The 25,793-nt window shown below is 49.8% G+C and overlaps 1 protein-coding gene and 1 long non-coding RNA gene across 7 annotated transcripts in view; one reads left to right on the forward strand and one right to left on the reverse strand.

The window, feature by feature from the left end:
• SEZ6L (seizure related 6 homolog like) overlaps positions 1 to 17,675 on the reverse strand; it is a 183,698-nt gene extending 166,023 nt beyond the window's left edge. For 2 of the 6 annotated variants that reach the window (XM_023646938.2, XM_023646937.2), the window contains exon 1: positions 16,980 to 17,280. In XM_023646938.2, coding sequence (XP_023502706.2) covers positions 16,980 to 17,073 — 94 coding nt within the window. In that variant the 5' untranslated portion in view covers positions 17,074 to 17,280. Of the gene's footprint in view, positions 1 to 16,979 lie in introns of all 6 variants that reach the window. The other 4 variants (XM_023646942.2, XM_023646941.2, XM_070275311.1 and 1 more) reach the window with 4 other exon arrangements.
• A 734-nt stretch (positions 17,676 to 18,409) lies between these two features.
• Positions 18,410 to 23,994, forward strand: LOC138915307 (uncharacterized). The gene is made up of 3 exons (XR_011421109.1): positions 18,410 to 19,993; positions 22,796 to 22,942; positions 23,503 to 23,994. It is a non-coding gene; the product is annotated as an uncharacterized lncRNA (long non-coding RNA).
• The last annotated feature ends 1,799 nt before the right edge of the window (positions 23,995 to 25,793 follow it).

Below are 25,793 nucleotides of genomic sequence, written 5' to 3' on the forward strand. Positions count from 1 at the left end.
AATGGTGTGCAACTTCTGAAGCTGGCCCTTAAGAGGTGTTTAGTTTCCGACCTTGCTCTTGGAATCCTCTTAGAATCCAGCTGTTGTGCTGGGAGAACCCCAAGCCACATGGAGATGCTGCGTGAGGGAAAACTGAGATGCTCGGGTGATAAGCAGCTTAAGCTACCGGCCGCATGGGGGAGCCCCTTGGACCTTCCAGCCCAGTCAAGCCGCCCGATGACCGTGGCTCTGTCTGCCACTACATGGACCAGAAGAATCACCTAGCTGAGCCCAGTCAAAGCACAGAATCGTCCGAGGTAACAATAGATGGTTATTATTTTAAGCCATTAAGTTTTGGGGGTGGTTTGTTACACGGCAATAACTAACTGAAACAAAGTGGATGTGAGTGCGCCAATGAGATCTTCCTAACCCAGCTTAGAGGGGCGGGAAGGCTCCCTGGAAGAGACAGCATGTGGAAGTCACCTGGGATGTGCAGGTTATGCAGATGAAAAAGGGTCCCAGCTTTTCCTCATGATGCTTTTGAGACCAAGGTGAGTTTTTAAGAAGCAGAATTCAAAAATCTTCTCTCACCCGGATAATTGCTTCTCCTCTTTAGGGATCAGTCCCACTTCCCCAGCTCTAAATCAAAATGACAGGGCCTCCACACTGGTTCAGGTGCTCATGCATCTGTGAAAATGTCTTTTGCTGGAAAAGGCTCGGTGTGTCTAATTTCTGCCCCAAGCACATTTTTATAGTTAAGCTATATTATAAAAATGTTGTTTAATTTACCCAGCAATGTCGGGCCTACGTGAAACCGAGAGCCAGTGATAATATGTATAAGATCTTTTTTGCGCAGTCTGACCAGGGTTTGGGAGGAGGGGAGAATGTAATCATCGTTTGTCCAAGTTTATATTCTCTTCCCCTCCTCTCGGCCACTTTTCCTGGGTCCTAGCCACCGCGAGGAGGACAAAGAAAGGCTTTCAAAGTCCCAGGCCGGGTTGGAAGGGGGCAAGCCTGGGTGAGTTGGAGATTTTAAACACAGTCGAAGGGTTAAGGACTGAGAATCCTGTGGACTTGTGAGCAGACTCAGAACATCGGCCTGCCTTCTGCCATTGCGATGAGAGGGAGATTGTGTCAGGAGGGGTGGGCTGGTGGAATGGAATTCAAATGATTCCAGACCTTAGCTGGGAGGCAGAAGACAGGGGACCCCGCCTCATGGTGCGGGGGCTACGGGAGTGGGACTAACTCCTTCAAGTCGGGTCTGCAGGAGCCTCCTACATGTTCCCCCTCCAAGTCACAGACGGCTTTATCAGGACAGGCCACTCCCCTGCTTACGGTGGCTTCTAAGCCCATGAGAATGAACCCCAACACCCCCTGGCAGCCCTCCCTGCCCTATAGGATCTGGCCCAACCACCTCCCAACTTCGTTTTACCCACTTTTCCCCTCTGGTCTCCATATTCTGGCCACAGCAGCTTTTTTTGCTTCTTCAAATGCCCCTAACTCTAGCGATCTCTCCGTGGCCAAGCCGGGACTCGAATCCTGAGTGCGCACACATCCCCAGCTCAGTCCATCCCCTGCAGGTGCAGGAGCAGAAAGAGGGCTGACGGCAGCAATAACTCATGTCGGGAGGCCGCCCCGGTGCACGGCCAGCCTGCGCCTGGTCCACGGGAAGCGGGATGTGATCGATCACACACTTCACCGGGTGCATTTATTTGGCTCATTAAAAGAGTTAACTAGATTTTCAGAGAAGAGAGGAGCCGGGAGACTGAGACTGCCCCGGGGGAGGGACCACGGCGGGCTAAGAGCAGACTCCCACCCGCACCCATACCACAGAGAGGCAGAGAATTCTTTTAAAGTCACTCAGATGCGGACATAGATCCCGGCTCTGGGCCTCACCAGAGCTGTGTGACCTTGTGCAAGTCTCTGAATGGCTCCAAGTCTCAGTGGTTACTGCTGTAAAGTGGGACTGAGTCTCTACCCCGCTGGACCATTATGCGGCTTAAATGAGAGAATGTGAGCAAAGAGCTCAGCATGCACCTGGCGTATAAATGGTAAGCTTAATTATCATGAACAAAGGAGTCATAAAAGCTCATGGTTTAGGGTCAGATAATCCAGGCACAGTTTATCGAGGCATTGGAAATCTCCAGAGGCAGTGAGCGTGCTTCCTAGGCAGCAAGTGGGAGTGTAACCTGAGCATCTGTGTCTTTAACTCACGGTCCATGTTAGAAACTACTGATTCAGCCCAGGCCACTAATTGTGAGATGGAGAAACTGAGGCCCAGAGAGGGTCAGAGATGGGCCCGAGGTCACACAGCACCTCTTCAGCAGCTGTGTCAACTCCAGAATGCAGATCTCTGACTCCTGGTTGGGTGGTCTTTCTGCTAGTCCACGCCAAGGAGCTACATTAGGTCTGATGGAGGTGCCTGGATCCGGCTGAGCCCCCACAGGCAGCATGAGGGATCCCCGCTCATCTCACGCTCTTTGGGGTTAGAGATGCTCTTAGAATCCCCCCACTCTCTTTTTAACCCTTCGAGTACACAGTGCCCATGAGAATGTCAGCAGGGCAGTTCTTCAGAAACTCTATCTGGTTTACTATCACAGATGAACAAACCCAACCTTTTCCCTCTCATTGCGAGGGTGGGGCATCATTTCCACCCCATTATGCAAATATCAGTGTGATGCAAAGGATACCGCCCAGCACAAGAACCGTTAATGAATATTTGTTGAATGAATGAATGAATGTGCTGAATCGGTGAATGAATGAAAGATCACAGAGAGTGTAAGTTCCTCGAGGGCTGGCACTGTCGGGTTTCGTTCCTGTTCCTGGAGCAGAGGCAGCGCAGCAGATACTCATTAAGCATTTGCCATTTGTGGTTGAATCAGTGAATTTCCCACAGCAGCCTGTGGGAAAGCCAGATGCATAAACCAAAACTAAGAATAGTGCATCCTCCTTACCACAGCAGGGGTGCCAGCCTGGGGCCAGGACGCACAGACAAGGGAGAGGGAAGGAGAGAGGCACCAGGGGAGGGATCCCAGAACAGGGTCCAGGGTATTGGAGAGTGGGGAGGGAGGGAGCCGGTGAAGAGAGCCTGACTCGGGGGAATTCTGGGCCTTTTTCCAATCACAGAAAAGAGCTCCAAGAAGGAAAAAAGCAATTTACAGACCAGTATGGACAGCACGGTGCCATTTTGTAAGAATTCAAAGCTTATATACCCGAATTGAGGGTCCTTCTACAAAATCATGGGCTAGCACTCTTCAAACACGTCAATGTCAGGAAAAACCAAGGCCAAGGACTGTTCCATCATGGAGCCTCTCTGACCCTCAGTTTCCTCCTCTGATAAACAGGACTAATTTTCCATATTACTAGCTCCTCAAAGTTGTCTGTGACAATCTAACACAATAGTAGGTATCCTCTGCCACATGCTATGCACAAGTAAATGACTATTTTTTTTTTTTAAATTGGCACCTGAGTTAACAACTGTTGCCAATCTTCTTTTTTTTTTTCTTCTCCCCAAAGCCCCGCAGTACATAGTTGTATATTCTAGTTGTGAGCGCCTCTGGCTGTGCTGTGTGGGACGCCACCTCAGCATGGCCTGGTGAGTGGTGCCATGTTTGCGCCCGGGATCAGAACCAGTGAAACCCCAGGCCACTGACATGAAGCGTGGGAACTTAACCACTCGGCCACAGGGCCATCCTCTAAATGACTATTTTTATTACTACTTAGAATATAATTTCCCCAGGCCCAAAAAGAGTTAATTTGTTTTTGGCCAAATCTCATTAACTGATGGCCCAAGTTTATGCTGTATGTATGTTTATGTATTATATAAATACACACACCCAGCTACATCTGTAGTTCTCTGCAGTTCTGCTCCAGGTGTATTTTCCCACAAGCACAAGAGACCAAAGCGCCAACATACCGTTGTCATGAGTGAAGTCAGTAACATCGCTCTCAGGACCCTGCTGAGTTCTCTCGTCTGTCCCTAGGAAGTCTGGGATGGTTATTGAGGGTTCTCTTAAAGTGACACATTTATTTGGCCCATTAAACAGCATCAACTAAGACCTTTTTTATTCTAGAAATGAGGGTGGGTGAGACCCAACCAATTTGCTTTATGTAGACACCCATCAAGACCATAGGCAGTGGCCCTGGGAATTCACCGCTCCCAGCCCTGGTCTCTTGGAAGGAACTGCTCCCTGCCTGGAAGTCATCAGGGCAACATGAGATGGGGAGAGGAGAGAAGGAAGGACTTGCGTTTCTGAGGTAGCCCTGAGTTTGAAGAATGGTTAGATGCTAAGTTCTCTGAGGGCAATGTATGTTTTATTCATCTCTGTATCTCTAGCACCTACCAGATGCCTGGTACAGCGTTGAAGGTCTTGAAGGAAGAGAAAATAGGTCTTGATGGAATGAGTGAATCCTAACCCACCCTTGTTTAGCCATCCGAGCCCCAGCTTCCTTATCTGTAATCTAATGGCTATAACAGTCGCCTTGGAAGGTTCTGGGAATTGTTAAGTGAGATTCTGTAAATGAAGCCAAAGGAGGCACTCTAGAGACAGACAGGAGCCTATTTCCTCTTCAGCCTTTTCAGGGGTCTACTTTCTCTGGGAACAGAGAAGGGGCATAGTGCAGAGAGAGACAGATAAGCCCCAGCCGTCGCCCTCCGGAAGCCCGTAACGGCAGGCAAGAGGGCTCATGGGGGAACAGGCCAGGCCCACGTGCTTCCTTGTCTGGGTTTGACCTGAGATAAAACTTGGTCCTAAAACACCAGCCAGTGAAGAACGGGTCCACCCACCCAGACCCCTGCCTTCTACGTAGAACCTCAATTGTATGAAACAAGATAATAAAACGCCTTAAATTGGGAAGCAGAGTTTAGACGTAGTTGCTGGACAGCGATGCTCCTCTCTGAATTCCCACAGAATGTTTGATCTGTGGGGTTCAAGCAATTGTGAATTCTGTTGCAGCTGGTTATTGTACACATAAGTCCTTTTTCCTCTACCAAGACTCTTGTGAAAGGTCATGTATTCATTTATTCATAGTAACATCTATATTGGGTACCTAATTTGTGTCAGGCACTGTGCTAAGCTCTTGATGGAAAATTCCTTATTTGCATCTCTTATCAACTAGATGAAAAAGGTGCAGTTATTTTCCCATCCCGTACTTTTCCCATAGAGCACAAATAACTTGCCCAAAGTTAGGCAGCTAGGAAGTAGTAAAGCTGGAATTCAGACTCAGGCCTCTGCGACCCTAAATTCTGAGCTCTTGGCCACTGTCATACGCCCAAGGAGCACCTGCTGCCTGCCTGATGTGCCATGCCCTGAACTAAATGTTGGTGACACGGACATGAGGAGCTCTTAGTCTGTGAAGAAGACAACCGGGCACCAGCATGCATGCGGACAATAAGCCCTTCCTGCACGCTAATGAAGAATGATTACACGTCAGCATTCACTCATTCAACAGTTCTGCATTTACTGAGCTTCTGTTCTCTGGGAGATGTACTGTTGAAAGGTGGCGATGGAGAGACATATGTGACATATTCCCTGCCTTGGAGGACCTCATTGTCTAGGAGGGAAGAAAGGCTTTCAAACACTTGCGTCCTTGGGGAAGTGATCAATGATGATTATAACCCATTTGTTCTTGCAGCCCCTAGCTGGGCACCTGCTCTGTTCTAGCGTGAGTCTAGGTCCTGGGTGTGAAATACCTCCAGGTGTGTACACAGGGAGAGCGCATCCTTTTGGCTTTTCTGTGACATCAGCTCAGGACTAGGTACATGTTTAGTGAATGATGATGATGATGATGTGATATATGTTATCAGACGTTATATATGTTTCTATAATTATTGACCTTCTACTATGTACCAACCACTATTCTATGAGTTTTGCAGTGCTAACTCATGACTCTTCATCACAATACTATAATGTGGGTCCATTTACGATTCTCATTTCACAGTTGGGGAAATTGAGGCCTAGACAGCTTCTGTAACTTTGCCTAAGCTTTCACATTTGGAATAACAAGAGAGGTCTGGGGCTTTCTTTAAAAACAACAAAATGTTGTTTTTAACCCCAATTGAAATAAAAGTATGCAAATTAGCCCCAGCACATCATTTTTTATTTATGCCATAAATTAGGCAAATTTCACTTCCTGAAGCCCTGGAAAACTAGGCCTGATTCCACATATTTTGCATTGATTTCCAAGGGGTGGTTGGTCTCAAATTAGCTTGACAATTTGGGAAACCTGTTTTAAAGGGGGCCATGGAGGTGGAGGCCTGATCAGAAGTCTTTAGGGAATAAGAAGTCAGTTGGAAGAGGTCTGTCCCTCTCCCTTTGCTAATCACTTTACAGTTCAGTAGGGCACTTCCATATCCAGGGCTGCCACATACATTTGCATAGGTTGTGCACAGTTTAACTTCAAGGGGGACCATTCACATTCACTGCGGTATGAATAGCTCCTCCTGGAGTTGTGCAGGGGGATGGCCGTATGCATTGCACTCTCACCATCCACCCTGTGGAGGGAGAGCGAGGAAGCATTATGTTCTCATTTTGCAGATGGAAACTGAGGCTTGAGTTGATTGGATCACTTCCTGCAGCATCACACAACATGCAAATAGCTAAGGTGGGATCCACATGCAGTCCTGTCTCAGTCCAAACCCCGTGTGGGGTCCACCACTCTCAGAAAGTTCACTCTGAGTACATTCTCTTAGATGCCTCCTCCAGTTTCCTTGATATTAAAGCTTTGGAGAAATCACAATGTTATATGATGGCCTTGTTACTAAAACCACGCATAGCACCACATGTTTGAAAAAGCGCATCCCGTTTTCCCACTGACGTTCATCATTGCTCCTGAATGCATTGTTGTCATTCCAGATGAACCTTTCATAAGGAGGGAGGGGGCTCCTGGGACCCCATCTTGAAGCTTCTCTTCACTTTCCATGCCAGACTGATTTTCAAAGAGAATAGATACCTTGAAATGCCTAATTACACCAGTTTATGAGGAGCCCTCTCGTAAACTCCTACCCTAAATTATTTCTCCCTAAGTCAAGTTTACCCAAATGGTGTGAAAATTGCACATTTTCCACAAATGCCTTTGTGCCCTATGCCCCCAAAATTGCGGTCATTCATGGCCGAAGAATACATTTCATTCATGCATTCATCCACTCATCCATTCAACAAAACAGCTGAGAATAGAGAGCTAAGAAGAGTCAACCCCTGACCCCAAGGATCTCACTGTCCAGAGGGAGGGAGACGAGTCGGCAGACAGTGACAACACGTTGTGATCTTCCTAACTCTCTTGGATGTGTCTATAAGTGAGGCCACAGCTTGATGAATGTGGAGGTACTGGCAAAAGAGGTCCAGAGCCACATCCTAGCAATTAGAAGTGTTGAAAAAGCACCTATTGAGGCCAGCAGAGCAAGTGTATGAAGTATTCTTAGCGGTGATTACTCAACCCAAAGTAGAGACCCAAGTGGCCCTGTATTAAGCTCCGTGCATGCTTACCACACCAGCCAGATGATTAGACTAAACAGGAACAGCCAACCTATTACCCCAGCAGGACAGGCTGTGTTCCTCTTAGGAATCTGAGCCAGCAAACATGAAGAGGCTGAGTGTTAGGAAGTATGTCTGGACTGCCATGATCTATAGTAGTATCATCCAACAGAACTTTCTGTCAAGATGGAAATGTACTCTCTCGGTGCCATCCAATATGGCAGCCACTAGCCAACCATGGCTATCGAGTACTTGAAATATGGCTAGCGTCTAATTCTAATTTAATGTTAATTAATTCAAATGTAAGATTAAATAGCCACTTGTGACTAGTGGCTACCATATGAGTGCGCATGCAGAGTTTGAGCTGGAGAAGCCATAATGGCCCATGTGTAAGAGGAGGTGGAGGAGGACATGTGCGATGAGCGAGCAGAAGGAGGCAGGCAATAGAGAGGGAGCCAGAAGCGATAGATGCACAGAAAGAAGCAGATGCCATGGGAGAGAAATGGAGAGAGTAGCCAGTCCCTGGAACAAACTTGGCCCAATATTTGGGGTATTCTTCGAGTAAGCCTTCTTATTCTCAAGCTATCCGGAGTGAGTCTTTGTTCTGTGCAGCCAAAAGACATAATGGTTCCTCTCTTGGAAGCCAGCACTGATCTGAGAATTTGAGAATCAGCTCAGGGTAACGACAACACAAAAACAACAAATCATTGCCATCACTGTCACCACCTCCACCCCCATCGTCTCAGAGTTAAGTGACTTGTCTAAGATCATACAGTTAGGTTGGAACTGATACCTCTCTGACTCCAGAGTCTGCGCTCTTTATTATGCTACATTGTCTTGACCAGCCAGGCTCTTGTTCCTGGGCTAATACTCCACTTTGGCATCCTGATCTCAGTGATTTATGATGCTAAGCTTTGGCATATGCCTACCCTCAAACTGAGAATGGGGGAGACCAGACAAGAAAACTGTCATCCAGAGGCTCATACTCACCTCTTTTCCCTCTAAGGCTTGTCCCAAGCTCCAGACCCAATCTATTACACAGTATTCACCCATCTTACTCTAACCTCTAGTCCCTGGTGTTCAGCTACTTGCCCAGGGCTGGCCCTGACCACATCATCTATGCCCACATGATCCTTTCCTGGCTCTCCACACCCCGTAGCCCTGCTGAGTTTCTCAATCAGCCGCTCCCTATGACCCATGGTGAAAGCAAGGAAGCACAAGAAGGGCACCTGGCCTGGGACCTGTGCCTCCCTGAGCCTCCATGGTTTACTCTTGCTTGCTTGACTCGAGCCATCTGCTTGGATGGCACCATTCCCAGGTGCAAGCTGGTCCACTGGTGCCTAGAAGATTCAGGTGCCAAGTCAGCATGGAAGGGGACTATGGCTTGATTACAGCTTCTACTAAAGCTTCTTTTATGCACTCCCTCTGCCATGGCCTCATAATATAAAAACCCAATTCGGGTAATGGATGCCATTGGCTTAATGGAGACAGATGCCCTTAAGGCTTTCATTGCCACATCTCCTTGGGTCTCAGAACACACACTTGAGGAGAGCAGGGATTACACTGTTCTTAAAAGAGGGAGAAAGTTACTCTGGAATGGGAGTCTGAAGTCAGGAGTCAGGTTTGAGTCCTGGCTCTGCCACTCGCTAGCAGTGGGAGCTCGAGGAAGTGAGTCCTTTCCTGTCTCTGGGTCTCTTTCCTCAACCAAGTGAAAATATCAGGGAGAGGGTTGAGAAAGGTGGGAAGCCGGAAGAACTGGTACGATCTGATTCATATTACAGACCCCAGGAAGGGTACCTTGCTAACTTATTTTGCAGAGCGTGTCTGTATTGAGCTCACCTCCCTCACATGACCCCTGGGAAGAGGGCCGAGCCTGGACCATCCCCTCTCTGCAAGACCCATGGCCAGCTCACCGTGACAAAGTGGCTTGCCCAAGGTCATGCATCTAACAGAAAGCAATAGATTTAAGCTCGGGCTGTTCTAACTATAAAGCCTGAGTTTTTGTTCACTTTGCTATACTTTCCCCGTTTTCAACTGGGCATTTGCTGTTTCTGCAGCTGCCAGGGACCCAAGAGAAGACAGATTCTACAACCAGCAGTGTTGTGTCTAGAAAGTTTCTATTCTGAAATGACCTAAGCCACAGGGTTAATAATTGCAGCCAATATTCCCTTTGGAAAGAAAGACAGCCCCAGCGTGGACCCATTGAAAGGCCTGCCATGTGGCTCTGTGTTTGCACAAAGGTGTTTTTTCTTTTTCTTTTTTTTTTTTTACAAAGTGTATTTCTCCCCTTCCTCATCTTCTAATCTTTCTTTCTCCTCTTCCTTGTTGTAGAATTCTTCAGTGATTTCACATCTACTATCTCTGATTTTCCTCAGAGCAATCCCATGAGGTAGGATCCCACGATTATTCCTATTTTTCAGATGATGTTCATACAGAGCTGCCTAGGACCACACAGATGTAGGAGAAAGAGACAGGAATTAAATTCGGCTCTTAGGACTCTGACCGCACCTCCCCAAAACTGAGATGAAGACAAAAGGTAATTTAACACAATGTTACAAATGGCTTGAGCACTTACACTAGGTTAGATACAGGCTAAGAGAGAGATGCGCGAGTAAGATCCAGTTGAGGGTTTCAAAGAGTTAATTAATTGTCTAGTGGGAGGGAGGCATACAAGCTGGTAACTTTGCATTATGAGCGCGTGAGTTACCCATAAAAGAGGGATAAAATATGACGGGGGGCCCGGAGGATCATTCATAACTGGCACGGAGAGTAGACAGGCAAGGGAAGGTCTCACAGAAAAGGACAATTAAGGACTAAGTTTTGAAGGATGAATAGAAGTTCGTCAGGTAAACTTTAAATTTTTATAGAGTACTTGCTATGGGCTACACATATCTACACGTACTGACTATTCTTAACAATCTTGCAAAGGAGACATGATCGTATTTTATGTATCAGGCTAAAAATAGGTTCAGAAAACTAAAGCAAATAGCTCCAGATCATGCTGCTAAAATCAGCCAGCTGGGAATTTAATCTAGTCCTCTCTGAACTCCTTCAGCTTCACCACCTCCGAGGATGACAGTCCAGGTTGAAGGAACAGCATGAGGAAGGCACGCGAACGCTTCACCCAGAGGCCATCAGAATGGGTACGGAAGGTGGGGATGGACTGTTGCCCTTCTTGGCAAGCTGACTTGAGACACTTGGCATTTGCCACTCGGGGATAAAACATCTCCCCTCCCGGACTCCAGGCAAACCTCCTTGATCTCTGAGCTTGCATCAGCTCTCCATCTTGCCATTGCTACGTATATCTAGCATCTAGGACAAGACTGGGCTTTGGAACCAAACAGTCCTGGGTTTGAACCTTGACGCCATCACTCGCTGTCCGTGACACCTTGAGCAAATGACTTCACCTTTCTAAGACTCGGCTTCCTCATCTGCAATGTCTAGTTAGTGGTATCACCCAGTAGGGTTGGGTGAGGATCAAGTGAGTGACTGTAGCATAAACACATGGACAGTCCTCTGGCACAGAGGAGGCCCAGGCTAAACGGCAAAGAGCAGTGTTTATTTCATTGTTCTCTCATAAAAAGCCCAGGAAGAAACAGGCGGGGGTGTTTGGGGTCTTCAGCCTTCCATGCCAGCACCCCCCTACCTGAAGCTTGATTTTCTGGTTGCATCTTGCCCCTCTTGTCTCATCTCAGCCCCATGAGGACAGCTTTGTGTATGTGGTAGTGATTATTGTGAACCATTTCACAGATGGGAAAATTGATGCTCTTAGCTAGGAGATGGTTGCACCTACTTAGGTCCTGAACTTAGGGGCTTACAGAAACTAATTTTCTACATTGCGAGTTTTCCATGAGTGGTCAGGTGGCCCGGGAACATGAGAAATTACAAACGAACAGGCAGAATTTCAAAGCCAATCAACAAACCAGCCATATTTCTCATCCTCTTTCACAAAGTCTTCTCTTTTCCTCAACTGGGGAGAATAATTCCTAGGCTCATTTTTCTAAGTGCTGCTAAGGGCTTGGGAAAATCCTGGTTGATTTTGGTCTCTGTCCGGTCAGTCTCTGGGGTTTGGTGAGCTGGAGTTTGGACCCGCCCAGCCTGACCGCGTGCTGATGGGGAAGGCATCTTTTCACACACATTTCATTTGGAAATACAGCAGGATCCAGCCCGAAAGGCGCTCTGCCCACAGTCAAGCTCACATGCTTAGCAGCGGGACCACCTGGAGCCAAATCTTCGCTCTGCCACTTCCTCGCTGACAACCATAAGCTTCCTGAACTGACAACAGCTCCACTAAGACTTGCTTTCCTCATCTGTGAAATGGGGAGAAATTAGGAAGATTAAATAAAATAACCCACGGAAGCAGCTGACGTATGTTAAGTGCTCATTAGATGTGATTATGAATTAATTGTCTCCACATAAATCGTAACCTGTTTCACTTTATGACTCTTCGATTTGACTAGTTTTACTTGAGGGCTTACCATGTGCCAGGAACTGTGGTGGCGTAAGGTACACATCCAACACGCATCTGACAAATATTTATTGGCCCCTCCAGTGTATCAGTGGGATCTGCACATGGGCTTGGGGAATGCAGGATATAAAAGGCAGTAGTGGGGCATGGTGTCAAAAGATTCTGGCTCAGGCCTGGGTTTGATGTCAGATTGCAACCACTTCTTGGCTTTGTGACTTTCAACACATTGCTTAACCTTTCTGTGCCTCAATTTCCCCAAGCCATGAAATAGGGATAATAACTACATCTATCTTATGGGGCCGTGGTGAGGATTCTCTGAACAAATCTATATAAACCACTTACCACAAGGCTTGGAACAAAATCAACACTCAATAAATGCTGTTTTCATTAAGACATAGTCCCAGCCATGTTCTAGAAAATTATGTCACGCGGGTCCACTGACCTCCTCCCAACTCATCATCCTTATATCTTTCCCCGGAAGCAGCCCTGTTCTCTCCCCATCCCCCACCTTCACCAGCATCAAAGGGCTGCTTCTGAGGAACCACAGTAACCAGAGGATTATGCAAATATGCAAATCCAGCAACTCAGTGTTTACCCAAGGCTGTGCTGTGTCTGCTTAGTGGCTGGGCCTGGCTGTCTTCGGAGAAGATTCCTTTGGTGTCATCACAACCTCTAGTGGACAAGAGCGGACACCGCGGCCCACAGGCCTTCATCCCACTCTCGTCCGCTGAGCCCACAGAGTCCAGGGGAGCGCAAGGAGGAAGGGCAGGTCCCATGATCTTTTTCACGTGTGAGCGTGTGTGCCTCCTCCTTTCCCCTCCCACTCGCTCTCTCCAATCCCACGGGCGTGTGACGTGTTCTGAAAGTGGAGCCTTCTTCAGGATCTTCACCACCCCACTGTGGAAAACTTCCCTCTGCCCGCTGGTACCGGTCACATCCCTTTAGGGCCAGCTCAAATGCTACCTGCGCAAGGAAGCCTTCACCGGCTACCTCTGGCAGGAATTAAACACACCCACCTGTGGGATCCCATAGCGCTCTGATAGCCCCCTCCCAAGGCAGGCATCGCACGGCATGGACTGGCGGGTTGCCTGCAGATCTCTTGCTAGGCTGCCATTCCTGGGACAGAGACCTCATCTTATTACTCTGTCTCTCCAGCACCCAACATGGAGCCTGCTGCATGCATAGCAAGTGCTCAGTAAACGTTGAATGAATGAATGAATAACCATCTTTTCCAGAAGACTAGCTCCTTATGTCTTCTTTCCATCCATCAACCTGCCATCCTATATCTCTGGTACCAGGAACTCTGCTTCTTGATGGTAATGCTGAGGTTCAAAGAGACACAGCATGAGAATGTTTGGAAAGGAGGGGAGTCTGCACGAGGCGATGATAAATTCTCACCTTCCACAGGCAACATCTAGGTAACTGAGGCTGCTCACTACCCCACCTTCGCCCCCTCTACTTGGGCCTCAATTATCCGGATATTTATGCCAACATCTGCTTCACACCATCTTCGGGGATTTGCTTTCTTGGCGTCTACTGATGGGGATAATTTGCTCTTCAGAAAGCAGGGAAGAAATGGGAGTAAACATCACTTGAGCATCTACTATGTGTCAGGTGCTTTATGAGTGAGTGTTATATAATTACTGCAACCATCCTTCCAGGCCAGGACCATCAATCCCCCCCACACCATTCCACAGATGGCGAAATGGAGGCTCAGGGAAGACAGTCCTGCTGGAGTCCACACATCCATCAACCATGGAACTGGGCCCAGGGTGCTCTGATTCCAAAGCCACAGTACTTCTTTTCTGGAACCCTAGAAATCTAATTCCAGTGCCCAGCTCAGTCTAACTCCCCTGAACAGCCTTGCCATGGCCTCTTTGGTGTTTTGCGATTTGACTCCACAAAGAAAACCACAAACTGGTATAAAAACAGCAGCTGGACTCTGCATCCTAACAATGCCTTTCTTGAAGCATTCTTCTGCCCTCTTTTCAACTTTTCCTTTTTTTTTTTTTTTAACTGCATACATCAAGTGTCATCAATGATTTCTCTCTGAGAAGTAGCAATCAATTGTAGTAAGCAGAAAGAGGAAGGGCAGAGATGGTGGCAAGTCCACCTTCAGGCTGATGACAGCTTCGTTCTGCTGACCTTTGGCATCACACACCTGGAGGTTCCTAAGGCCAGAATTCACCTCTCCTGCCCTCAGTCACCAACTCTAGCTTTGAGCGCCCCTAGTGGAGGTCTGCACCACTGGCGTGTTGCAGAAATTGTCTGTGGGCCAAATATGAGGACCATTCAATTGAGCCCTTTTGAATAGCTTTTTGAATAGCAGCACTGAGCTCGTGAGCGACACCAGAAGACAAGCCTCTCAGATCAGAAAACATTCTTTTGCCTTGAAAGAGACAGGAAAGGAATAGAACGTTATTTTCCTAATGTCTAACTGAGCCACGTGAATACAAGAAGGATCAATCGTTCAAGCTTGGATAGGGCGGCCCCTGGCAGGGGTGGCTAAAACTCTGCGAAGAAGAATAACGACTCACAACGAAAATAGTTTTTAAGTGAATCTAATAACAATGCACATTAGAGACTGGAGGGAGTAGCAAATTTGAGTCTTCCTGAGCAATATCGAATTTGCTTTATTAATTCAAGAGAAAAAGAAAAGAAATTGCACTCGGGTTCTGCATTCTTAGCACGTCGTTACAATTATTCCCCATGTGCATATCTTAGACAATAAGGAGCCTCTTCAAAAACAAGTTTTACTTTATACTTATTCATGCCTTACAGCAAAATGGCCCAGAGAATCACGTGACCGGCATACGAATGTAGCAACAAGTTCCTTTCAAGTATTTACAAATCCTCACACTGCACTGCAAACAGGACTAGCTTGCAAGACTAGACGAACAGTTCTCCATCTGACATTCGCGGAAGTTGAGCTTCACGTTAAAAATAGAATTTATGTTGGAAGGTCAATTTGTTTCCAAACGCACCATCAGAATTGGCAATGCTCATTGGCTACCCTCGCTCCCTCCTTATGACTCAGATTCTCGGAGTCAGAGCCACACGGTTATTAATGAGCCATCTGAAGTAGTACGTCAGTGGACTTTAATTTGGCGGTGACCTGAAGTTAATTAAAAATATATGCTGGCTAGCCATCGTGTCGAGCAGTTGAACAAAAATACAAAATGTCTTACAAATTAAAACACACACACATTTTGTGTCTGAAGCCAGTGAAGGAAGCAGGATATGAATCCTTGCCTTGGATGACAATTCAATATGCGCCATTAAGACATTTTTTCCTGGAGGGTGGTGTATTGGAGAGTGTGGTCCTCAGAGGTAGAATCATTTTGGAAAAGCAGCAACCCACTGGGTAGCTTTGGGTTCTTTTTGTGTGTGTTATAGTCACATCACAGATTCAAAAGTGGGCTGAGGGAGGGAGAGCTGGACTCTATCCAAGGCCACCAAGCCATTGTTGGAAAGAGACAGCTAATTAAGAAAGGGCATGCCGTGGTGGAGACGATTTATTCAAACCAATTCTCTTCCCCCATCTTTCCCAGAGAAACTGTCCAGACCTAGTGTAAATTGTGAATATTATTGCCTCATAAAAGGGGGATTCTTTAATGATATGCTTTGTTAAACAAAAGGTGATGAATTATTTCCTTCGCTCTGCGCTCCCAGCTCCACGTTTCAAGAGAAGGAGGTGGGGGACAAAATGCCTGATTGATGCTGTGGAGGGCACTCCAGGCCACCCGGAAGAGTTGAAGGGGGAGGGACCCAGCGCCAGGGCCCACGGAGCAGAGCTGTCCGCAACCTCTGGTGCTGAAAGCAGCTGTGCGAGCGAGCCAGGGGTCCAGAAGTCCAGAGGGAGAAGGGGCCTGCCCGCCTGTCCCCTAACTCCAGGTCACGAAGGTACCGACGAGAGAGAGGGGGCTCCAGATGGGCAGAGTGCACGCCCTCCGACTCCCTTCAGCCTGGGAAGACCCTGCAACTGCCTGCTTTTGCCCGTGTGAGGAGCAGGTTTCTGGGAACAAGAGTTGGACGTTCAGAAGGCGAGATAGGGTGCTCTCCCGAGGCTCCAGTCCGCTCTCGGGTCTCCTAGTGGCCTGCTCAAACCCTCGAAGCTCTTAGGGTTAGCTTTGAAGTGAGTTAGGCGCTGTACTCCTCTCTCCACCCCCGTCTCCCCCACCACAACTTTTTCTTGGGGGACCTCAGCGGGGTGGGGAAGAGGGTGCGGCTCCAGGTCCGGGAAAAAGAAGCCTCCATCCTCCGCTAAACTCGGCCCCCTCTTCCCGAACCGGCAAGCACGTGGTGGGTGCAACTACCACCCTGCCCCCCTCCCCATTCATAACAGTGCTAAGAGATGCTAGGCTGTTAGGGGGAGAAGGAAGGGGGGAGTCCGCTCAGGTTCCCCAGACTGTAACGTAACGTCTCCTCTCCCTCCCCCGCCAAGTTCTGAGACCCTGAGGCCCCTCCACTGGCCTCAAGGGGAAAGCCACACCCAAGTTCGGCTTCCAGACACTTGGTTGGGATCGGTCCAAGGACCCAGTCCCTAGGGGCAGCCTAAATCGAAAGGAGGCACAGGGTCCTGGAGTGGGAGGGAGCGGCACTACGACGCCCCCAGACGCACTGTTTGAGTCTAGTCCTCAGTTGCAGGGCGAGTCAGCGGCCCCCCTTCTCGTCCTCTCTCCGAGAGGGTGACAATTATCTGGCACCCAGCCCCGGGTGCGGTTGCAGAGAGCTCCGGGAATCTGGGGTTTGGAGGCCACCCCACTCCAAGGAGATTCTCTGGGGCTGCAAAGGGGCATCAGCCCCACAGCCAGGGAGACAGAAGGGGAGCCCGCAGCCGAACCAGGGAAGCGCCCGAGTCCTTCAGACACATCCCCGCCTCCACACTTCCATCAGCCCGGGCCGAGGGGACGCGATTTCCAACCCCGAACGTGGGCAGCAGCCCCCGTCCCCATCCCGGCGGGCGGGGCGTGAGTCGCCGGGGTCGGGGACGACCCCCAGCCGCCCCGCGCTCGCTGCAACTTTGCCCCCTCCCCCGCCCCGCCCCTCGAGGCGCTTACCTCCAGCCAGAGCTGCCGCGGGGCTCCCCAGGAGCAGAGCGAGGAGCAGCGAGGTCCCGCCGAGTCCCGCGGTGGGCGGCCGGGCCGCGGGCATCGTGGCTGCGGGGGGCGCGGATCCGCGGGCTGCGCGGCGGGCGGACGGCTCGGGAGCCGGGGAAGGAGGGAGGCAGCGAGCGAGGAGGGGAAGGCGGGAGCGAGGGAGGGGGCCGCGGGCCGGGGCAGCCGCCGGAGCCCCCGGGCGGACGCGCGCTCAGCCCCGCGATCGCTCTGGCCGAGCTGCGCCGGGCGCGGGCGGGCGAGTGAGGAGGAGCCGGCGAGCGAGCGAGCGAGCGTGGAGCGAGCGGGAGGAGGGAGGGGGCTGGGGCCGAGTCTGTGCCGAGCGAGTGCAGGAAGGGAGGGAGGGAGAGAGGGAGGGGGCGGGCGGCGAGAGAGAGGGGCCGCCGCGCCCCAGTGCCAGCCTCCTCCTCTGGCCTCCGGCCCGTCGGCCCTGCAAAGTTTAACGCCAAGCCCCCTTGCGTCCTGTGGCCCGAGCGTTTCCTCTCGGCCGAAGCTCCCAGCAGCCCTGCGCCAGGGAGGCGAGGCCGGAGAGCGTCCTGACCATTTTCCAGATGGTGAGATGGAGGCCTCAAAGCTGAGGGCAGCCTCCAGCTGGTGAACAGCCTAGAGGTGTCCAGGCTCAGCCTTCCAGATAGATCCCAGTTCCAGTTCGCTCCGCTGTATTTCAGCCCTCCCAGGCCCCGCTGGTCCCCGACCAGCCCTCTTCCCTGCCAGCCCTTCAGTGTTTCCAAAGTGAGTCCTCATAACCTAGAAAGTCTCAAACTCTGTGGATCCGATGAGAGCTGTCTATCTCCCCCAGAAGGGTACCAGTGGCCACAAGACTGTGCATCGATCCTGGGGGGCTCCGTACCCCTCTGAAGCCCAACCAGTTACTGTAAGTTAAAATTTGTCCGTGTTCTAATCTGAGCTCCATCTTTCCCAATGCGACAGGGCTTCCTCTGGCTTGGCCCCTTAGCTCCTCTGTATATGCCCCCTTCTCCCATCTGAGCTGCAGTTCAAGGCCCGTCCTCATCTCCTGTGCTCTTGCCCAGCCCTGACTCTCAGCAACTTGTCTTTTCCCTACAAATGGAGATGGTAGAGGACAATGGATGCTTGGGGACAGGCCCTGACCAAGGGCTAGGTGGAGGGCAGGCTTGCACCCGCTCCTGGAGGCTGACGGCATGGCATGGCATGGACTACCTTTGCTCCCCCAGCTGGGTCCCCAGGTCTCTCACCCCAGTTTACAAGCCCTCCCTCTGCCTCCCCCCACCCCACCTTGCCATGCTCTCTATGCGTTCAGCCTGAGCAGGCAGAGGGAGCAGATGGAGAGAAGGTTGCAGGCAGCAGTGACGGGGAGGAATGTGTCTTTAGCAGAGTGATGGGGCTGGGCGTCCCTATGGAGAATGGGTGGGGGAGGGCAGGAGCGGAGAGGGAGCACTCCGGCCTGGGGGCTCCGAAGACCCCGGTCCCCCAGAGCTTCCCCGTTTACTCATTCATTCGATGCTCCTTCACAGGGAACTCACTGCAGGTCCAGATCTGCATGAGGCTGGGGGGACAGAGAGCCTGCAGTAAAATGCAATCCTTGGCTGCAAGAAGTTTCCGCTCCCAGCAGTAAAGCCCACTGGCTTTTATAGAGAGGGTGGCTGAGGCAGGGGGTGCTTCAGAGCTGATGTCTCCTCTGGGGAACGCGAAGCACCCCGGGGCTTTGCCGTCTTAGGCTGGCAGCTCTGCAGGAAGCGGCCTTGCCTCCCTTGACCATCAGCAAACACTCTGGCCCAGCGCAGTGCTAGCATGCAGCAGGCGCACAAGCATACTTGTTGAATGGAAACTAAAATAAGCAAGGAAGATGGAAGAAAAGGAAAAGGGAGAAAGTGAGTAAGAGAAAGACAAAGAGATAGGCCAGCCCCACCCTCGGAGGGGAAGAAACTAATGTTCATAAGCACCTACTGTTTGCCAGATGCTATACCACCTTGTGCACGGTTGCTCATTTCAATTTCATAATGATCCTGACAGTGAGGCGTGGTTGTTTCCACCTGGCAGGTAAGTGCCTGGGCTCTAGAGAGGGTCACAACCCTGCTGAGGTCACTCAGCCATGAAGTGGTGGAATGAGACGGGTTCAATGCCAGGTCAGAGTCCGGAGCCAGAACCCATTCCACCTCAACGCTCTGCTTTCCGGGAATTTGATGGCTGCCTCTATGCTATGATCCGGTGGATGTCCCCTGGCACTTCAACACATCCTCGTTACCAATAGGACACCAGGACCAGATGTCCGCCATCAGAGTCACTCCTTTTGGTAACGGCATTGGGCCTCTAGAAGGTCATTGCTTGCATGCAGGTATCTGATATGGAAGAAGCGACACCATAAACCATTAACCCACTGAATACGTGGGCAGGGGCTTACTCATTCCATTTGCCAGCTGAAACATGGCACAGAGAAAAGTCTTCAGAGAATGACACACAGACCTGGCGGTCTGAAATTGTGATGGTGGGAATGTAAGGGGATTCTCTTGGAGCAATAGTGAGACTTTTTGGTTTGTTTGGAGAATGAAATACCATGATAGGAATAGAATTCTGCAAGGGACCACAGTGGCTTGCAGACGAAAATCTTCCCCTGTTGAAATTTTGATACTCCTGTTACAGATGAGGAAACTGAGGGTCAGGGAGGTGAAATGACTTGATCAGTATCATACACGTGGTCTATCTTTTTTTTTTTTTTTTTTTGAGGAAGACTAGCCCTGAGCTAGCATCTGCTGCCAATCCTCCTCTTTTTACTGAGGAAGACTGGCCCTGAGCTAACATCCGTGCCCATCTTCCTCTACTTTATACGTGGGATGCCTACCACAGCATGGCTTGACAAGCAGTGCCGTGTCCACACCCAGGATCTGAACCGGTGAACCCCGGGCTGCAGAGAAGCAGAACGTGCGAACTTAACCGCTGCACCACCGGGCCGGCCCCTACTTGATCTATCTTTTGTCCAGGTTTGTGCTCTCTCTCTTACCCCAGGGCACCTCTGGCCTAGACTCTGGTGTCAGGGTGGACTTCCTGCTACCCACGGCCCCTTGGGGAGAGAATCCTAGCTTCTCTGCAGAACAGACGATGTGTGCCCACAACTCTGTCCACTTTATAAGTTGCCACTTGATGAATCAGCTCTTCTGCAATTAAAATTGGTCCAGTGCAGACAAAGGCTTAGATCCTGGCCTCGCCTCTTCCTGCTGGGTAAGAAGGGCAAGTTATTCAACCTCTCTGAGTCCTATTTTCCTCTTCTTATCATGAGATAAAAATAACCCTTGTCATTGATTGACACAAGTAGGTAATAATACCCCTGAGACATGAAGGGATGCAATAGCACTGATTTCACAGGGTTACAGAGAGGACCCCATGAGTTGGTGAACTAAAGCCTTTAGCCCAGTTCAGACTGTAAGGAAAATAGTCAGTTTCATTCTCGAAAGTTTGATGTTGCGGAGGGAGCACTGGATTAGGAGTCTTGAGTTCTGATCCCTCCTTTGCTGAATTGCTATGTGATCTTAGGTGAGTTAGCAGCCTCTCTGGAGCTCTGTTTCCCTATCCATCCATCTACCTATCCATCCATCCATCCATCTACCCTTTCAACAAATATTTTTTGAGTACCTTCTATGTGCCAGACACTGTTTTGGGCACTGGTTATGTAGTAATGAGCAAGACAGACAGAGCCCTTGCTCTCTGGAGCTTATCTTATACAGCTGAGAGATAGACAGTAAAACCTTTAAAAAATAAGAATTTCAGGGAGCTCTAAGTTCTATAAGGAAGGTAAAACAAGATGAGTTGAGAGTAAAGGAGGCATGTTCTTTCTGAGTGATGAGGGATGGCCTCCCAGACTAGGAGACATTGAAGCAGAGAAGTGAATGGTGAGAAGGAGGTAACCGGTGAAGATCTGAGGAAGAGAACGTTCCAGGTTCAGGACACAGGAAGTGCAAGTCTCTGGGGCTGAACCAGCATCGTTGCCATAAACGTAGCCATTGTCATCATATTTCTGAGATGCCATTTCTCTGTCTCCACGGATCATAATTAACTGGGGCTTGAATTTGAGTTTGCCAGGAAGTCGGTACTCAGTTTTTACTCTTTGCATCAACATACAACGTTGGAAGTTTCGATTCTTATTCACACTCCTGCCCCACCCACACTCAACGTCACTCTTCTCCCCTGGGAACATCCGGTGATGGGGAGGTCTTCATCACTGGGGGGAGAAAAAGAGAAAGAAACAAATCTTTTGTCTTGGAGTAAAAATGAAATACAAAAGGAGACACCTTGGAAGAGAAGGAGAGAGTAAGCTAGAAAAAAAAAAAAGACCCAGCAATAGTATAGCTCAGGAGACAAGCCCACCTTGAGTCTTTGAAAGGCAGGCAGAGGGGTCCAAACAGTATCTCCTTCGTTTGTTTTCAACTCAATCTTCATCACTTGCCAATGAGCCTCTGCAGCCCCATGCAGGAAGCCCGGGGCCATCACGTCACTCTGGCAGGATGCTAACAAGAGAATGATCAACTATGATGCAGGCACCCCCATCCAGTGCGGCCACATTGCCTGGAAAAGAAGCAGCTATGCCTCTCTGGTTTTCTTGGAAATGTTCGATCTGTCTATACCACCTGCCCTTGCTCCTGAGATATGCCTGTGCACAGCAGAGATTCGACAAGGAGACAATGCCTCTATTTTGAAACTGAAAGTTTACAGAATACAAAGTGAGGCTGCAAGATGGATTTGCATTCTCCAGAGGCTCGTCTGGCCAGACGAGAAGGGAAACCAGTGTGCTGTCAGAAACACGAAGGAGGCTAAAAGAGTGGGGGAACGTACAGGATCTGATGGGACCCCAGAGTGATGTTCCTGCAAGCCCAGCTGGGAGATTTTCCTGGGTTTATGTTTTGGGGCCTCAAAGATGAGAAAAAAATATCAATTGAAGATACTGTGTCTATTTATATACGCTGTTGACAGTATAAACTGTGACACGTACATTTTTCAGACCATAAAGGACAGCTTACATCTGCATAGGAGCACACACCTATGGGTTACTCTGACTTTCTTGTTTGGTGACCCCATGAGCACCTGTGTCCTTTGGAATCAGCAGGTTTATTTGGGCTCAGACTGCCGGAGCTGGAGTCAGAGCCCCCTCCCAGATGTGTCACCTTTAAACCTCAGTTTCCTTGTCTGTATGAAGCCAGGGATGTTCGTATCTATGCCCTGGAGTTTTTATAATGGCAAGAGGTAGGGTGCGTGCTCACTGCTGACCTAAGTACCCATCCCACAGGAGTGCTCGCCAATAAACCAGAGTAATTATAACGTATGACACATATTGTAAGTGAAAAACAGCCCAGATGCCGTGAAAAGCTCTTCTGTAGTAGGATTTATTAAATGTATTTATGTATGTCTAGATCCAGAAGAAAGTCCAGCTGGGGTTAAGGGTACAGCATAAGTAGAACTCCCAAGCCCATCAGGGACTCAGCTAATCTAACCCTTTTTTCATCTGACTCGTCTCACTTGAAATTAAGCAAGGCAGCGCTGTTCTGTTCTGTGGCAGGAATATCCTCAGCCCCGCCTTCCTCTCCAACCTCACCGCTCCCTTCAACATGGAATACTGAAAAGGCCAGGCTGCGTCAGGTCCCTGCTGAGCAGCATCCTTTTTCCCAGCTCCAGCCAAAGCCCGGCCTTTGTGCCCAGGAAGACAGAGGAGGGTGGGGAGCAGAGGAGTAATGTCTGAGACCCTCTGAGTCTCGGAGGGTCAGTGTTTTCCCTTACCCCACACTGTTCTCCAGAAGGAAGTTCCTCCAGCATCAGCAGGAACCGAGGCCAAGGAATTTCCCCTCAGAGATCGTGCATGGCTTGAGTCCGGGAGCCCAAGGACAGTGGATAGAAGTCACAGAGTCTGGAGGCTTCCCCATGAACTCCTGTGTGCTGTCTGTGTAAGTCCCTTGCCCTCTCTGGTCTTTAATTCACCCATACAAAAAAGGAAAGTCATTAAGAAAAACAATCTCTGAAAGCCCTCACAGTTCTGAAATTCGATCATTCTAGGCATCAGCTTCCACACCCAGGAGATGATGAGTTCCACCACAGTTATCTCAGTGAGAATAAAAGCTGATATTTTTAAACAGCTGCTTAGAGTTTACCATCTGATATCTCATTTAATCCTCACAACCACCCTAGGAGGCTGTATTACTGTAACCCACACTCCTATGCTAGCCTATAGGGCCCTCCGGATTTGGCCCCTCCACCCTCTCTGACCTTATCTTGTGCTTCCCTTTCTGAAGCTCCAGTTTCAAACCTCCCAAACTCAGGCCTTTGCTCTAGCTGTTCCCCGACCTGGAAGGCCTTTCCTCCTGATAGGTACACAGCTGGTTCTTTCTCATCCTTTGGTGCTCAGCTAGAATGGCACCTCCTCAGAGAGAACTTTCTCAGTTTTAATTCCTTCTTAGCAATTATCACTATCTAAAACCATCTTTCTTATTTACTTATATGTTTACAGGCGTGTTATCTGCATTCTCCCACTAGATTTGACCTCCATGAATGCAAGGACATTTCGGCACAAAACACATAGGAGATTTTCAAGGAAATCTTAAATATTGAATGAATGGATAAATGAGTGAATGATCCACACTTTGCAGATGAATAAACAGAGGCTCGGAGGGTGATGAAATTTGCCAGCAGTCACCAATCAGTAAGTGTGACACAACTAGAACTCACACCGGGGGCCGTCTGACCTGCTCAAGTCTGTAACCACTTGGCAACCCTGCCTTTTGGATCCGGGAACAGGTGATGCTTTCCCAGCACTGAGATGCTAAACCAGCGGGAGGCCCCCGCCGGAGACATGAGCTAAGTGCCCATGTCTGCATGTCTGTGAGCATTTCAAGTCGATCCAAGAAAAGGCGACGTTAGTGGCACCATTAAAGCCTGCTGCTCTTCATCCCATCACTGCCATCCCCACCCATTAAAATAATGGTATGAAAAATAAACAGCCTTTATGGACAATTTTATACAATGCGTGCCTTGTTTGTTTCTCTTACCGTTACCATGGCAGTGATGTTCTCCCGATAACTTGAAGTTTCTACATGATGGAATGGAACGGAATAAAATTGCTTGGGGAAAATTGCGAAACAAAGGCTTTTCCTTCTTTGGACCTCCCACCCCCAGCACTCAACAGCAGCTGCACCATGAATTCTTATGCACAGGATAAAGGCTGCCTCCTAACCTACAGCCTGCCACGGCTCCTCAGTGCCCCTAATGTGAAGGGCAGGGGTCCTGGCACGGCTATAAGATCTCTATATCCAGCTTCCTCTCCTGCCCTTTGTCCTCCTGTCACATAGACCTGCCTGTAGGCAATGCCCCTCCTCCTTGTGTCCCTCCCTGCTGGATGCTCCACACCACCGCACATTTGCTCACGTTATTCTGGCCTCCTTCCTTCCACATCTCTGCCAGCCCAACTGCTACTCCTTTTTTCAAGCTGAAGTTTAGGTGGGACCCTGCAAACCCCCTCCTTTCCCAGCCATCCCCCAATCTGGGTTAGCATCTCTCCTCCGTGCTCCCATGGCCCCCTCAAGCATAGCATTTATCCATGGTATGGTCACCCAGACGCCAAGCGACGTGAGGGCGGGAACAATGCTTTATTGGGGGTCTAACGGTGTGCCAGGAGCACAGTAGATGCTCAATAAATACTCATCTAATCAAATTAGAAAAAAAAAATCAGACGGTCCGAGAGGCACGGTGTCTGAGGGTATCTCGGTCTTTGAGAAGAAATGTGGGGGGTTAAAATCAGAGCCCGGGGCCAGCTCTGCTTCTCCACCTTGGCTGCACCTTGAATCACCTGGGAGCTTTTAGAAATTCTGGTGCCCAGGCTGCACCCCAAGTTACTTACGCCAGTCTCTCTGGGAGTGAGCCCAGCCATCTGTGTTCCTTAAAGCTCCCCAGGTCATCGCAGTCACCTTAGCCACTGGGCTCAAGTTTCTCATTCAGAGTCCTAACCACTGTTCCGCATGAAGGTGCGGGACCAGGGTCTCCTGGGGGCTGAGGCCAAGGACCCAGAGCTAGGACGGAGCCAGGATCCCGGTACTGAGTGCTTGGCACAGCTGGGGCTCTCCGTGCATCACACCGTCATCATCACTTAGCCTGTGAAGCTGGCGTTATGCCACTGAGACTCAGAGCAGTGAGATCACCCACATTCTTGTGTCCAGGCAATGGCAGAGACGAGATTGGAACCCAGGTCCACCTCTGTCCGGAGCCGATGCTCTTGAGCACTTCTTAACTGTAGGCGGGTTGGGGCAGCAGCTAGGAACAGGAGACATTAGAAGCGCCCTGCCCACCGGGGACAAAACCCCCTGCAGAGGAGTGCCGTCTGCCTCTCTCGGGCCTGGGGGCTGAGTTTTCCGTCCCTCTCTGTGCCCTGTCTTCTGTTCTTCTCCCTGTTCCTCCCTCCCTCTGTCTCTCTCCCTTCCTCTCTCTCTCTTTCTCCCCCAGTTGGTCCTGAGGCGGGAGCACCAGGACCAGCCAGCAGCCAGGGCTGCCCAAGGTCCCTAATTAAAGCCACCTGGGGGCTGGGGGGCTGGTGACTGCAAACCACCCTGAGAGGCCACAGCCTCAGCACTTTCAGGGCCTGAAGGAGGAGGGGCTTTGCCTGGGGCCTCAAGGTCGCAGCAGCCCCAAGGTGACAGTTCGGGATGGGAGGGTGGGTGCTGGGGCTCCCCGCACACTGAGTGCTGACTTAGCATTCCAATGGCTTCTTTGCCCTTGTTTTCCAGCTGATGTTTATTGTATACTCTTTAA

The sequence above is a fragment of the Equus caballus genome, chromosome 8 (assembly GCF_041296265.1).
Source record: "Equus caballus isolate H_3958 breed thoroughbred chromosome 8, TB-T2T, whole genome shotgun sequence".
Classification (NCBI taxonomy): Eukaryota; Metazoa; Chordata; class Mammalia; order Perissodactyla; family Equidae; genus Equus; species Equus caballus.